The sequence below is a fragment of the Arachis stenosperma genome, chromosome 1 (assembly GCF_014773155.1).
Source record: "Arachis stenosperma cultivar V10309 chromosome 1, arast.V10309.gnm1.PFL2, whole genome shotgun sequence".
Lineage (NCBI taxonomy): Eukaryota > Viridiplantae > Streptophyta > Magnoliopsida > Fabales > Fabaceae > Arachis > Arachis stenosperma.
This window is the reverse complement of record NC_080377.1, coordinates 1,342,123-1,356,474: the sequence shown is the minus strand read 5'-3', so window position 1 is coordinate 1,356,474 and position 14,352 is coordinate 1,342,123. Positions and strand designations below refer to the sequence as shown.

General features: G+C 31.5%; 1 protein-coding gene across 5 annotated transcripts; it reads left to right on the top strand.

Moving 5' to 3' along the window:
- The first annotated feature begins 5,444 nt into the window (after positions 1-5,444).
- Positions 5,445-13,499, top strand: LOC130965992 (folate transporter 1, chloroplastic). 5 transcript variants are annotated; one of them, XM_057890826.1, is made up of 12 exons: positions 5,445-5,666; positions 6,613-6,873; positions 6,985-7,061; positions 7,790-7,866; positions 8,196-8,289; positions 8,659-8,752; positions 9,631-9,704; positions 11,322-11,435; positions 12,763-12,834; positions 12,951-12,971; positions 13,068-13,135; positions 13,324-13,499. In XM_057890826.1, the coding sequence occupies exons 2-12, from the start codon at positions 6,750-6,752 to the stop codon at positions 13,454-13,456; spliced, it is 948 nt and encodes a 315-aa protein (XP_057746809.1). In that variant the 5' UTR covers positions 5,445-5,666; positions 6,613-6,749; the 3' UTR covers positions 13,457-13,499. The 5 variants fall into 5 exon arrangements, with proteins under 5 accessions (XP_057746809.1, XP_057746869.1, XP_057746746.1 ...); XM_057890886.1 differs by having other exon boundaries at positions 6,594-6,873; positions 11,325-11,435; XM_057890763.1 differs by having other exon boundaries at positions 6,594-6,873.
- The last annotated feature ends 853 nt before the right edge of the window (positions 13,500-14,352 follow it).

The window sequence follows — 14,352 nt, the reverse complement described above, 5'->3', positions numbered from 1 at the left end:
CTCCTCCAACCTTCGAAGCCTCCAATCAACGTTGATCTTCATTTCATCACCACACGATTCTGACTTTTCAACCTGTTCCTCATTCACAGAATCTGCCCACACAAAAAGCCCGCACCACATCTTCCCACTTGTCTGCAACCAATAAAGGATCAAAGTTTAGAGAGGAACAACACAAGAACAGTCAGGGGAGGCATAACAACACAAGAACAGTCAGGGGAGGAGAATAACATCAACACAAGTGATTACTCTAACCTACATTATAATTGGGGCAGCCATAGAACGGTTTATTCGGATTCGAATCTGTGCCAGACCATCTGAGAACTGGCCTACAGCCACAGCCGCACCATTCTGGTGAGCCGATCTTCTGCTCTTCGTTTGCGTTCTACTCCGGTTCCAGCTAGATGGGGAACGAACAAAGCTTCCACCTGCAGTGCTACCTCCACCCATCATCGACATGAGTAGCAGCCCCGGATGAGAGTACATGAACAGGAACAAGTGTATGGAAGAGGAAGAAGAAGAGGTGAACAAGATGAAGAGGGGAGGTGTATGAGAATTTGGAGATTTAGGGTTAATTATACTAGGAGGGACCAATCTGGGTAAAAATTGGAACTTAGCCAGCTCAGCTAGCCGTTGGCAGCAGTCCAGCGTGGCAATTCTAGGCCACGTCAGCGCTCCGGTGATGAGTCATCACCTGAAATATGGCCAGGGACTAGTTTGAGTGCTTGGAGCTCTATCTGAAGGACTACAATAGGAAAATCGGGATCTTAAGGATTACTATGAGTAATTGCGTGAATCTCAGGGACTACTATGGGTATTTACTCGACGGAGGTATTATATTTGTCTTTAATGTATATAGTAATCCACAACTAATATAATGTTAAAGGTAATGCTCTTTTTCCTAATCACATTCATTAGGACCATGACTACCCTTAAGTACCCAATGCAACCACCATGGAAAAGGAACAATGAGAAGCTGACTACCACGCCCAAAGAAATAAATTAAATTAAAAGCTAAGTACCTAAGTACAAATTAAAGCAATCCTGCCCACAAGTTCTTCTTTTCCTACCAAATCACATTAATGCTGCTAATGCATGCGGCTTTCCAATCGATATCAAGTTAAACTATCAAAGTATTTAAAAATTCAAAAATATTATTTATATAACAAAATCAGTATCACTTATAATTGTGTATAAATATATATAACTAATTTTTAATATATATTTTTTATTTTAATATATATTTTATACTGATAATTAATTTTAGTGTACATCTAGCATAATTATTAAAAATTTATATTGTTAATCAAGATAATTTAAAAAAAATAACTTTCAAATATTAAAAAATATAATAAAAATAATAAAATAATTTTTTTCATAAGTAGTATCAAACATATTTTGTATTTAGAAAATAGCTTGTGTATTTTGTTTTGAATTTTCGTAGAAATATTTTGACAAGTATTTAGAAAATACATAAAGCAAAAACTAAAGTAAAATTTAATCACTGTATCTCTTTCTTCAACTTTTAAAAAAATGCGATCATTTACAAAAAAATTCACATGACATAAACTTATTAAATTTTAATAATTGAAAATTACATCAAAATCTAATTTTTAAAATTATCTTAAAAAGAATATATATATATATTTAAATATTTTGAAATTTATTTATTATTTGTATTTTTTGAAGTTATTTTTATTAGTAATATAAATTTTCGAATGTTAATTTAATAGTTTACCCATCGATAATATTAATCAAATCATTAAGGGATGAGAGAAACATGTGGCACAGGAGACTACTTATATAATCTTTACTTATAATGATGAAGATGTTTTATTGAGATGGATTTTTTTTTTAGTATGTGTTCATGGTCTATTTACTTATTGTTTCCTATTGTATTGTTGTTTTAATCTCACACCCTTTGTTTGGGTCTTGGTGAGTTCCTGAACTATATTAAACAAAAATTATAGGTAGATAATAAAAATATTAAATAATATAAATAATAGATATATTGGATGTTTATTTTACTAAATGTGTTAATAGTTATTCTAATATTAAAATTTAGATAAATAATTTAAAAATATAATGTATTTTTATTTTATTAGTGCTTGTTCATATTTTTCAAAAAAAATAACATAATTCTAAAAAAAACTTCAGCTAATAACTATTTTTACACTATGTAGAGTGAATTTCTTTCGTAGGATACAATTATTACTGGTATTAAAATTTATAAGTGTCTTAAATTAGATGTTTAGTTTCTCGTAAAAATATAGGTGTTTGTTATGGTGTCTAAAAGGTATTGTCTAATTACTAAAATAGGTAAAATAATTAATTCTAAATTTAAAAGTATAAAAGTTAAAAAATTTTAAATATTTTAAAGTTACTATAAAAAGTAATTTAGACAAAAGTTAGACACCAAACAAAAGGCACCATAGAATTACCCAAAAATATAATGTAAAATATGTTTTTTGAATTTAAATATTTTTTCTTCTAGTTTTGTGCAAAAAAATTTAAAAATTTTAGTTTTATTCTTTATTATTAGTTAATTTCGCTAAACAATAATATATGTTGACATGTCAATTGCTGATACAATACATGCCAATAGCAATAATTAGCTTGCATGTCGCAGGATAGAACAATTTCAAGCAATATCTTTTGGTATCACTTTTGATTTTTGTAGTAATTAAATTAATTTTGAAATTAATATTTAATATAATTTTTAAAATGATATTAGTATCAATAAAAAAATTATATTATTTAAAAAAAATTAATAAAATACTGTCATTTGTATAATCATTAAATTTATTAAATAAATATTATAATTTTATTATTTAATATTATTAAAAGAAAAGTTTAGGGTGCAGCAATTTTATTAAATTCTGGCCAGCATGTAACCAATAAAGAAAAGTGAGTCATTGAATAAAATCTCATACTAATCTCATACCATTAAAATTATTATTAATGATTACAAATCACAAAAATTACTGTCTCTTTAACACTTTTCATTATTAAATTGAAATGATATTAGAATTGGAGTAACAAATCACACATTAAGTCTCAAATTAATTTTTATAATTACGATTCCACAAATACTTATGTATTATATTTTGTGAAACCTAAAATAAAATTAAACTAAAATCAAACATTAAAGATATTCTTAATATTTAAAGATAATAAATTAACCGAGCTTCTTTCCCCAAAAATCTGGAAAAAAGAATATTACTTCTTATAACATTTAGAATTTCAGTATTGCGAACTTTAGCAGACTCAAAGGCTCAAACTATACGTACTGACACAGTCTAAAATAATGGTTACATAATTTCATGATGCATATTTGTTATATAAGTTGTGTTTTGCATACGGGAGCGACACTGTAAGAAAATGTTTAACCGATGATTATTCAGATATCCTTTTATGTTAGTTTTGAATCAACAAGACACAACATTTAGCAGTGGCTACATAACCATAAAAAATCAAAATAAAATTCTGCATTTAAGTTATAACTCTAACTAAGTTCAACCAAGTATTTTAAATTCATGTGCGCACGTTTCACTGCCATCGTTTCTTCTTCTTCGTTATCTTTCTCTTTTGTTATTGTCATCACCAACAATACCAACATTTTGCTAACATCTTTATTGGTTCTGATTTTTTCTGGTGCCATCATTAAATATTTCAGTTTATTTATTAGTTTAATTAAGGTTCATTTGGATCCAAAAATGATTTCGATGTGTGTTTTGTTGATGATTGAGTCTTTTTGACTACTTGTTTAAATCTGAACTAATTTTAGTTCATATGTGAATTAATTTAAATACACTTGATGCTGCTAATAACTATTAACTAAATTTTTTATTCTTTAAGTAATTTTGGTTCATTTCTTAGTTTAATTGAGGTTCATTTGGATCCAAACATGAATTCGATGTGTTTTTATTGATAATTGAGTCTTTTTTACTGCTTGTTCAAATCTGAACTAATTTTGATTCATTTGTGTATTAATTAAAATTCACTTGATGCTGCTGATAAGTGTTGACCAAATTTTTTATTTCTCAAATAATTTCAGTTCATTTCTTAGTTTAATTGAGATTCATTTGGATCCAAGAATGAATTCGATGTGTTTTTGTTGATGATTGAGTCATTTTGACTGCTTGTTCAAATTTGAACTAATTTCGATTCATTTATGTGTTAATTGAGATTCATTTTATACTGCTGATAAGTATTGACGAAATTTCTTAGCAAAGAAGAATGAAATTATTCATTATCACTTTATTCAATTGTATTAGATTCTATTCAATTTGTCTTGAAAGTTATTATAACTTTTGGGACAAATTGTTCATCGACAACACACTTAGACTGCAAATGAACTGAAATATTATTATAACAACACCATTGTATAATAACAAATGAACCAAAAATTGTGCATTCTATAAACACAGAAACTCATATAATTTCGGTGTAGTTTTGAGTTAATTATGTTGCAATCACTATGTAATTTCAGTGTATTTGGTCTTGTTGTCCGGTAAAATTTAAAACTATTCTTCTTCGTCCTCCTTATCGTCTTCTTCTTTTTCATTTTTGTTTTTTCATTTTCTCAAAATTCTTCTTGATTTATTCTATTAAAAGGAATAAAATCAAAAAAAAGAGAAATAAATATAAAAAAAGAATAAATGACTGCAATAACATAAAAAGAGGAGGAGAAGAAGAAATAAAAACAAAACGCAGCAATAATATCACCAATAGAAAAAAAAAACGCACAAAAAATAAACACAAACTGAACTGTAATTTTGTTTACGATAATGAAACGTGTGTAAACACGCTGTGTATAATAAAAATAATTACTAAAAATGTTTGTATAAAAGTTTTTTTTAACCATTGTCATAACCGTCTCAAGATATTTAATAGTGGGTTTTGTGTTGATTTTTAACGTACTAAAAAAGATTATTTTTGTAACCATTTTTACAATTATTTTTCTAATTTTTTTCGATAAAAACGAGGCGTTGAAACAACAAGTGAAATTCATCTATATTTTTACAGTAATTTTAAACCGTAACAATATTTTTACTTGTTAAAAATTATTTCCACTGGACATTGATTTTTTTGTCATTTTAAAAGAGATTAATTTATTTTAAAATATATTATTTAAAGTTTAATTATCTTATAATAAAATTTTTAAAAAATTTTTTCTTTACACTCAATAAATATTACTTAAAATCAATAAAAAACTCTATTAAATAAAAATAATTTTCATAAAAAACTAAAACTAAAAATTCATATATAATTATTTTTGTGTAAAATTAATAATTAAAATTTATTAAATAATAATTTAATTAAATTTATCAAATTAACTAATAATATTAAAAAAAGTATTTTGTCTAAAATTCTTTGGACTAACACGTGATATTTAGTATTTACTCCAAGTCTAAAATAAAATTAAACAATCCGTGAATATTACTACTTACTACTTACTGGTGGAATGAACCCAAGAACGCATCCTTCCCATCACTGCTGTGCCGCAGCTGCCGGAACACACTGCGTTGCCAGGGATTCGCCGCCTCCTTGCCTGGTATCCTTGCTGCTTCGCCACCTCTTAGCAGAGCTGTCTGCCTCGCCGATAGATCCCTCAGCGACCGTGCAAGGTCGTCGCAAGAGCCCTCAGCCTCACAGCCACCATCCAGGTACGCCCTGCCTCGTTTCCTCTCTCTCTCTCTCTCTCTCTCATGTCTTAGTTCCGTTATCTGATCTAGGTATGAGTTTGATTGAGGATTTGAGTTTTGTTGACTGAGGATACTTGCCATTCTTGTAGATTTTTGTATGCGATGAAGTTGAATGCTTTGAGCTCTTAGCATATGTAGTCATGAACTGAGCACAATATAATTTTCGTGATAAATTAAACACTATACTTTTCTGTGATGTCCTTAATGAACTTTCTCTTTCACTGTAGTCCTGGTATATTGACATAATGGCAGAGAAGAATTTTGTATATTGAACAATTGTTGCCAATTGTAGAATTGTTAGTACTTTCTCTGTTTCTTAATAGATGTGATCATATATAAAGCTCTAACTTTTTTTTCGCTGTGGCATTTTACTAACAGTTTTGGCTTTATAGGCTACTATATTATCTTCGATCACACTTATTTTATCTGCTATGTTTGTGCTGTTCGTTGAATAAAAACCTGTGTCATGGAAGCTTCAGATCATATAGTTTGCTTTTGTTGCTAACTCTTCCCTTTATTCAATAATGTGAAATTAAATAATTGCAAAATACATCAGTTACTTTAATAGTGTAGTTCTAAGAATATCCAACTTCAGGTCTGTTTTCTTCACATGTATAATTATTAATAATTTATCTATATTTGTTGACTGCCATTTTGTAAACTGTTTAGATCTGGATTTTATCATTGAAACAGGGCGTGTTTCATGAATTGTGGTTTGATGGGTCTGAAGAATAGATTTTATTCTTTAAACTTTCTTTTTTTCCTTTGTCTTCAAAATCGGAACTTAGTCAACTTACAGATATTACTTTGGAGATGAAGTTGAATGTGTGGATTTGATTTGATTGGAAGAGTTGTTTTCAAAAGATAATGATTCAAAATTTCAAATAGATTCTCTTCTCCTTTGAAGGCCAAACCATTCGACGAAAGAGAAAACAAAATCTGTGCCTTAATACACTGTCACTGAGGAAGCCCCTCAGATAAACCCATTGCGTCTCCTTTTAGTTCAATGACATTCAACCCAGAGTGAGACATAACTTACCAAACATGTCAGCCACAGCACCCGAGGCCCGTCAATGGCACTGGGAGAATGCTGCTGCCGGTGGCACAGCTGGGTTTGCCACTGTCGCTGTCATGCATCCCCTCGATGTTGTCCGCACTAGGTTCCAAGGTCTTTGTTTTTCTTTTTTTGCATTTTTTAATTTTCTTTTTGCTCAAATAAATGGATATTTAATATTTGTCTTGTGTTCAGCTTTTTATGGGATTATTATTTGATTTGCAGTTAATGATGGCAGAGTCTCTCATGTTCCCAATTATAAGAATACTGTTCATGCAATTTTCACCATTGCTCGATCTGAGGTTTGTTTGTTTACTCATTCCACCCAATGCTAGCCATTTTTATCAATCAAGGATACAATTTTCGACATTTACTTTACTTCATAATATTTCATTATTTTCTGCAATGCAATATTTAGAGTGTCCCTAATAATTAGTTTTTCTAGGACCACGGCTATAAATGGTTTCAATATAGCATTTAAGACATATTGGCATTTGAAGAATTCTGCTTGTTAGGAGTTTCATGTTTTTAAGAAAGGAATTCACTGTAGATTGTGCAACTGGGCTTGTGTAAATTATTGACAGCTTTACCTATATATGGTTAAGACATATAGCTGGTGGTTAGGATAAGTCTTGCAAATTTGAAGAAAATAGATAAAATCATTATAGGCTTGGTCTATGCTAGCATCTAGAAAACTTGGTGGTTTATCATGTCATGTGCTAGTCGCACCCAGATTTTATTTTATTGTATTGTATTGTATTGTATTGTTTTGTTTTGCTTTCTATTTTTGATTTTTTTTCCCTGATTGGGTTATTTACCCCTGTTGTTTGTTGATTAATGGTTGCTGATCCAAACACTCCTCATTTTTTCACCTTGTTCATAGTCTTACTTTTATTTTTATTAAGATGTATGCAGCTAAGATAACTGATGTATGGTTCAATACCCTTGGCTTTTACTTATCGTTCAGGAGTTGTCATTGAATATGTAAATAGCAGTTTGTTGTATTTATATTCCCTGCTTTATCTTGCAGGGATTAAGAGGATTATATGCAGGTTTTCTTCCTGGGGTTATTGGGTCGACTATTTCATGGGGCCTATATTTCTTTTTGTGAGTTTCAATTCTGAACGTTAAATAATTAATTGTATTAAGTTAACTAGAATGATATTATATGTTATGATACACTGTGGAGTTTCTATCCTTAATTTTATTCTTGTAGTAGCATCCATAGATTCCAAATATGTAAAATGTGATCTTGATTTATTCAGTCTGAACTCTCAAAAGTCTCCCTCACGCACACATGCGCGAGTACGCGTGTGCACATACACACATGCACACACCTACAGAGGAATGGATTCTTTTGTGAATTTTCCATCCCCTAACTTCTTGATCAGCTATTAATATTTACATGTGACTAAGTTAAAATTTCTTAATTACAGTTATGATAAAGCGAAACAAAGATATGCTAGGAATAGGGAGGATACACTGAGCCCAGGTCTTCATCTTGCCTCAGCTGCTGAAGCAGGAGGTTTGGTGAGTGTTCACAATTCCATTATCATGAATGGATTGCCACATGCGTGCGCTCTATGTGTATGCACATGTTTTTGTATATTCTTGATTAGGGCTTTGCATAATTTCCATGTTCAATTCAAAATTTTTTCTTACATCGGTCCCAAGGAGTGGCGAAAGGTGGTAAGTAAAGTGTATTAGAGATTTGCCAATGAACTTTATTATGATAAGAGTGTGAGAATGGATTAATGGAACTATATTTAAGTTTACAGCTTTGTTATCTTTGTGAAAATTTTTAATATATTGTTAAGCTTTTATAGTTGAATGATTACTGATTAGGATTCCAAAGCCTGCTAAATTTACTATCATTTGATTTCCATTGTCTTCTGTCAGGTGTGCTTGTGCACAAATCCTGTTTGGCTGGTAAAAACAAGATTGCAGCTTCAGACTCCTCTTCATCAAACACGACCATACTATGGGATTTTTGGTCTCATCTCCATCTTAATTTAACTTCATTCTCAACTGTTCACTTTAAAGATTTTTTTTTCTTCTCAAAATATTCATGTCATTAGAATACATTTCTTGAAGTTATAAATTTAGCTGAATTATTATTTTAACACACAGAACTTTCTTAATTGTAGTAATCTTCTGCCCACTTCAGTTTACAGTTACCACCTGTGTCAACTTTTAAGTGGCTTTTACAGCTTTGGTCTTTTAGACAAGAATCGAGAAATTGTTACATTCTCGAGTATAGAGTAAAAATGGTTTGCTTTGGTTAAATTATCCTGTCTCTTCTCATTAATTTATTATTACTTTATTAAGTTGATGTAATACTTTATACTTATGAAGTTAAACATTGCAAAAGATAATTAATGCTTTGTATGTATTTATAAATTATAAATAATTTTTGAAAAAAATAATTTCGCAAAATCAAACTTAAAAGCAGATAGATGGAGTACTATCAAAAGTTGCATAATGGCTCTCTTTCACCACCTGTTTAGACGATAATATTTGATTCAGTATTTATCTTTATCATCCAAAAATGTTGTAGCAATTCGTTAGTCACTACTATTAATCATCAATGTTTGGTCCTTAATTTGCTAAGTAATGTATGGCATAACTATTCATTGTATTTGTTTCACAGCGTTTTGTTCTATGATGTTTATTTTTAGTTTTTAAAATTAGGACGAAAAAGGAAACTTGTTTTCAACTTTACTTGTATATATTTTAAGGGAATCACTTTGTTTCAGCATGGGAATGATCAATTAGAATGTAATAGTCAGGGTTTGGGTATTTTACTTATTGTGGTTGTATTAACTTTGCTAACCTGTCATACAATTTTTGTTTCTTGTCTGAAAATATCAGATGCATTTAGGACCATAATGAGGGAAGAAGGTTTTAGAGCACTCTACAGAGGAATTGTTCCTGGTCTATTTCTGGTATGTTGATGTTTGTTATTTTCCAACTCTGTCTTGGCTCTTGTAAATTTAATTATTGATTGTTGATTGATTTTCTCCATCTAGTGGGATAAGGCTTTGTTATTATTGTTGTTGATACTTGTGAAATTGTGTCTGAAAAAAGATAACGTTGTTATTCACCCAATGTAACATATGATAAAGATCTCTCTTTTCGATTGATCCAGTCTGTGACGAGCATTGCCTCTGTAGCAGGTAGCCACTATGAACTTCAGAATTTGCCAATTAAACCAATAGACTATCCAAAACTTTACAAATAGATCCTGTCCTCCCTTTTCTGTTTACTGCTATATTGCTAACGTAATGCGTTTGACATCTTATTGTCATCCGAGCAATGGCAGGTGACATAAGATTTGGTCATATGACTGAGGTTCACGTTTATTCCAGGTTAGGGAAAAATTTTTCTAACATTTTTCCCTATATATTTATTATTTTTTCTTTGAGAAAGTATAGGGAGCCAATGACCTAAGCGTACAATGTGTACAATGAAGGTTTAGAAAGTATTAGAGATATGATTATTAGTGTTACATTGTCTTATCAGATTACGCTTTTGGGATGAGTGGTTTCAGGACATGGTATTAGAGTTCCAGATCTAAAAAGTCAAGAGTTCGAACCTTGGTGAACCCAAAATTAGCTTTTTATAACATGAGATGTTTATTATCCCTGGTATCCGGATGGTTATTCTGGATAGTATAGGTTCATTTTATTCATAAACCAAAGATTTAGCCCATTGTACACATTGTACGTTTAGGCCATTGGCTCCCTAGCACTACTTTTTTTCTTTATATCATGTAAAATACTAAAGTCATATCATCATGAACCATGATATTTGTCATTCTCAAACTTCTTGTTAGAGATAGAAACCCATTCATAAACTTCCACCTAGAAATTTAAACATTTAGGAGAGTTGAATTGTGACGTGGCATGAGAACCATTGAACAAGAGCTTAAGAATTTGATCCTTGTCTTGCTCATTCTTACAAGAAAACAAAGAAGTTGAACTTCAAGAGGACCTTTCATCAGAGCTTACTTGCTCTTCCATTGAGGCTCAGATACATTACACTATTGTCATCCTTGTTCCATGTTCCTAACAATGGTGGCATTGAACCTGCAAGGACTTCAGTGCTCGTATTAGGCATGTGTCTCAGGAGGTACTAGGTTAGAAAGTGTAGCTGATAAGCGTTATGTGTTATCTCTTCCTAACCTGAGTATTTAGTTATTTTAGAGTTATATTGGATCCATGAGTCAGATGAGTGGGGAATGGTTAGTGCTCCACTATCTAGGAGTTGTGCTAATCAGAGCTTGTGCATAACTACCTGTATAAGATAGGATCAAATAGTGGGCCAAGTCTTTCTGAGATGATTTACTATCGGGCCGGTAGTCCATAACACCAGTTATGATAAATTTTCTGAAATGTTTAAGCCGAGATGCTTTTCAATATACTATTGTTATTATGAGGGTTCTGTTTTCTCTTGTGTGTGGAAGGAGCAACCTAGAACTCATGGCTATACTAATTATTAATACATGCAACTTTTTGTCTTTGTAAGATTTATAGAAGGCTCAATTGTTTCTTGTTCTTCAGCAGGTCTCTCATGGGGCTGTTCAGTTCACAGCATATGAGGAGCTTCGTAAAGTTATTGTAGACATAAAGCACAGGGGAAGTAAAAGGCATCTTCAAAACCCGGATGATCTGTTGGTAAGTAAATAATGGTTGGATTAGAATTACAGAGCATTGGACCATTTACATTTATTAACCCATTGTTTGATCATTGAAATTGAATTGAATGTCACTTATATAGGTCTGAGTTCTTGTTCCTATGTCATTGCTCAACTCAAGAGATCAAGTGACATTCCAAGAGTGATGAGTGATGACTCTTAGGTTGTATCATGTGCACAGATAATATCGACCTGAGTGTTTAATATGTGGTATTAGATATGATAGGATAAGTAAACACTACGCTAGATGTTAAGATATTATTCGTTGTCTGTTGTATTCAGTATGTTGTTTCAACATATCTACAATGACTGTTATACATCATATTGTTGCAGTCTGGTGTATTAAATAAATATTTTTAAAATGTTTAATGCAAAAGAACTTGTTACAGTCCTCAGTTTATCGTGTTCCAGTGCTTTGAAATGGGTGTTAGACATTTTAATGTTCAATATCAACTATGGACACAGCTTGGGTTAAGTTTATTAATTTTTCTTTTCTTTGGTATTCTGCTTATGGTGTATGTGTGAGATATATGTATTTAGCATAGAAGGTTGGCATATTTTGTGTGCTTTATCTTCTGGGATTTAGCCTCTTGTATAGTTTTTTTCTTTTTCTTTTTGTGAGGATATTTCTGCTATTTACCTGGGAAGCATGACACGGGGAGAACCTTCAGAAGGAAAAGAATTAGGAAGTCCCTACTGTTGTAACAGAATTGTCACCTGGCAAGCCTAGTGGGGAGGGTTTGAGATCCAATGGTTATTCTTTTATGGGTGTGAGAGGACAGAAGGGATATAAGGGAGTGAGTGGGAATGCGGGAAATCATGGACGGCCTTTTGAATAGAATCAACTATCAAGCTTTAAGGAGAGACGGCAAGACTCTTGAAATTCTCTGGCGATGTCATCTTTCTCTATGAATTCTATCAAAACCCTGAGCTTACTTTATTTCCCCCTTTTTCTCTCATGGTTACATTCTTGTCTCTCTGGGTTTATCTTGGTGCCAGTTGTTATTATGGTTTCCCGCCCTTTTTTACTTTTTCTTTCTTTTCTAATTAACATATTTCCTTTTTTCTATTGCTCTGCCTACATTACCCCCGTTGGATTCGGCCCTTCTCTTGACCCTTTGTTAATGCAGAATGTTTGTGCATCGAGTTGTCATTTTTTCTAAAAATTATTTAAGCCTGGTATTTAATACGTTGTTTAGCTTCTGGCTATATGATGCTTATAAATGATTGATTGAAGCTGTTTGATGTTCAACTTTGCAAGCTTTCTTCGATACTCGAGACTTTAGTGTTCTTATAACTTTTCACAGAATTCTGCTGATTATGCTGTTCTTGGAGCAACATCAAAAATTGCTGCAATACTTCTAACCTATCCATTTCAGGTACAGTTTCTTGTATCCTCCTCTTTGAAAGAGGGTTCTATATTTTAGTGTCCTTGTCTCATCAAACATGATCGATCAATCTTTGACAGCATGCTTGCTTGCTCCTTTTTTTCCAGGTTATGAGATCTCGATTGCAGGTACAACAGTTGATTAAAAGATAGGGATAATAGATAGCAGTTTTGGTTTAATAGTACAAATTTCTCATAGGCAAATCGAAATTTCTTTCTCTGCAGCAACGGCCTAGTGCGGATGGGGTTCCAAGATATGTGGATAGTTGGCATGTTGTGAAGGAAACTGCAAGGTACATACCACATTATAAGTTATAACCCATTTCTTTGGTTTTGCATGTTTCATTGAAAACCAAAATGTATGCATTTAGTCTTTTTTCAGGGATTAAAATGTTGAAACAAAATTCTCTTAAGGACCTCTCTCTCTCTCTCTCTCTCTCTCTCTCATTTTTACATTATAGATCTTGTTCTGTTCTTGCAGATATGAAGGTGTCCGAGGATTTTACAGGGGAATAACCCCAAGCCTTTTGAAAAATGTTCCTGCTTCTTCAGTAACATTTATTGTTTATGAAAATGTTCTTAAATTGCTTAAACTAGCAAGGAGGAATGACTAAATATTTTCCTTTTCCATCTTAATTCAATCTCTCTCTCTCTCTCTCTTTGGGTGCCAATCTCCTCTCTTATTTGACTTTTATATTTTGGGTACATTCCTCTCTCTCTCTCTCTCTCTCTGATATTTGTAGCATTGGAAAATTGGTCACTCCATCACATTTTAATGATGAAATTCTACAGAGGTTTAATAATGTTGACATGGTATCCGGAGATTAAGAAGACATTAAGCATGGTTCCCTTCTGTCCATGTTTCTTTGACCTAGCGTGGATGTACAAGTTGATGTTGATCTATGGATAATCTATTTTACATTTTAATTTTAATTTTAATTTTAATTATATATATATTTTATCTTTTTTTTTGGCCTACTAACATGCACCTCCACGCCTCCACCCCCGTCAACTATGTCTATAGTTGACTTGCCTGGAGTCTTCTTCCAGCGCTTCATAGTCTTTGTCGTGCACCAGTAGAGCTGCTCATAACAAAGGTTTCCCAAGTGAGCTGTATACAAGAGTACTTAGTTACTACTTACCACCTATGGCCTAAAGCTCGTAGGTAGTCTCTATGATAACCACATTATACTTTAGGAATGTTTTAAGAGTTTCATGAATATTAGTGATCAGTCATTTTAGTCATTGAATTTTTATTATAAAACAATGAATTTAAATTTCATGCACTATAATTATAAAATAATTTTACACTTATTTTTAATTATGTAATATTATGTTAACAAAAATATTTTTTATTTTAACAGCATAAATAGTTATCCAAAAAAATCGATGTGATTGAACAAATGTGTTGTACACTTTTAGGTTGTTGGTGTAATTAAATTAAATTCTATAAAATATATATAATTAAGATTAATGACTAAAATTATTGGAATACTAATATCTTTGAAGT

Bases quoted from the DNA above. Each gene is read 5' to 3' on its own strand.
- LOC130965992 (XM_057890826.1), top strand. From the start codon at position 6,750: ATGTCAGCCACAGCACCCGAGGCCCGTCAATGGCACTGGGAGAATGCT. The intron at 8,753-9,630 runs GTCTCATCTCCA...TGAAAATATCAG, and splicing joins ACCATACTATGGGATTTTTG to ATGCATTTAGGACCATAATG. The intron at 12,835-12,950 runs GTACAGTTTCTT...CTTTTTTTCCAG, and splicing joins TTCTAACCTATCCATTTCAG to GTTATGAGATCTCGATTGCA.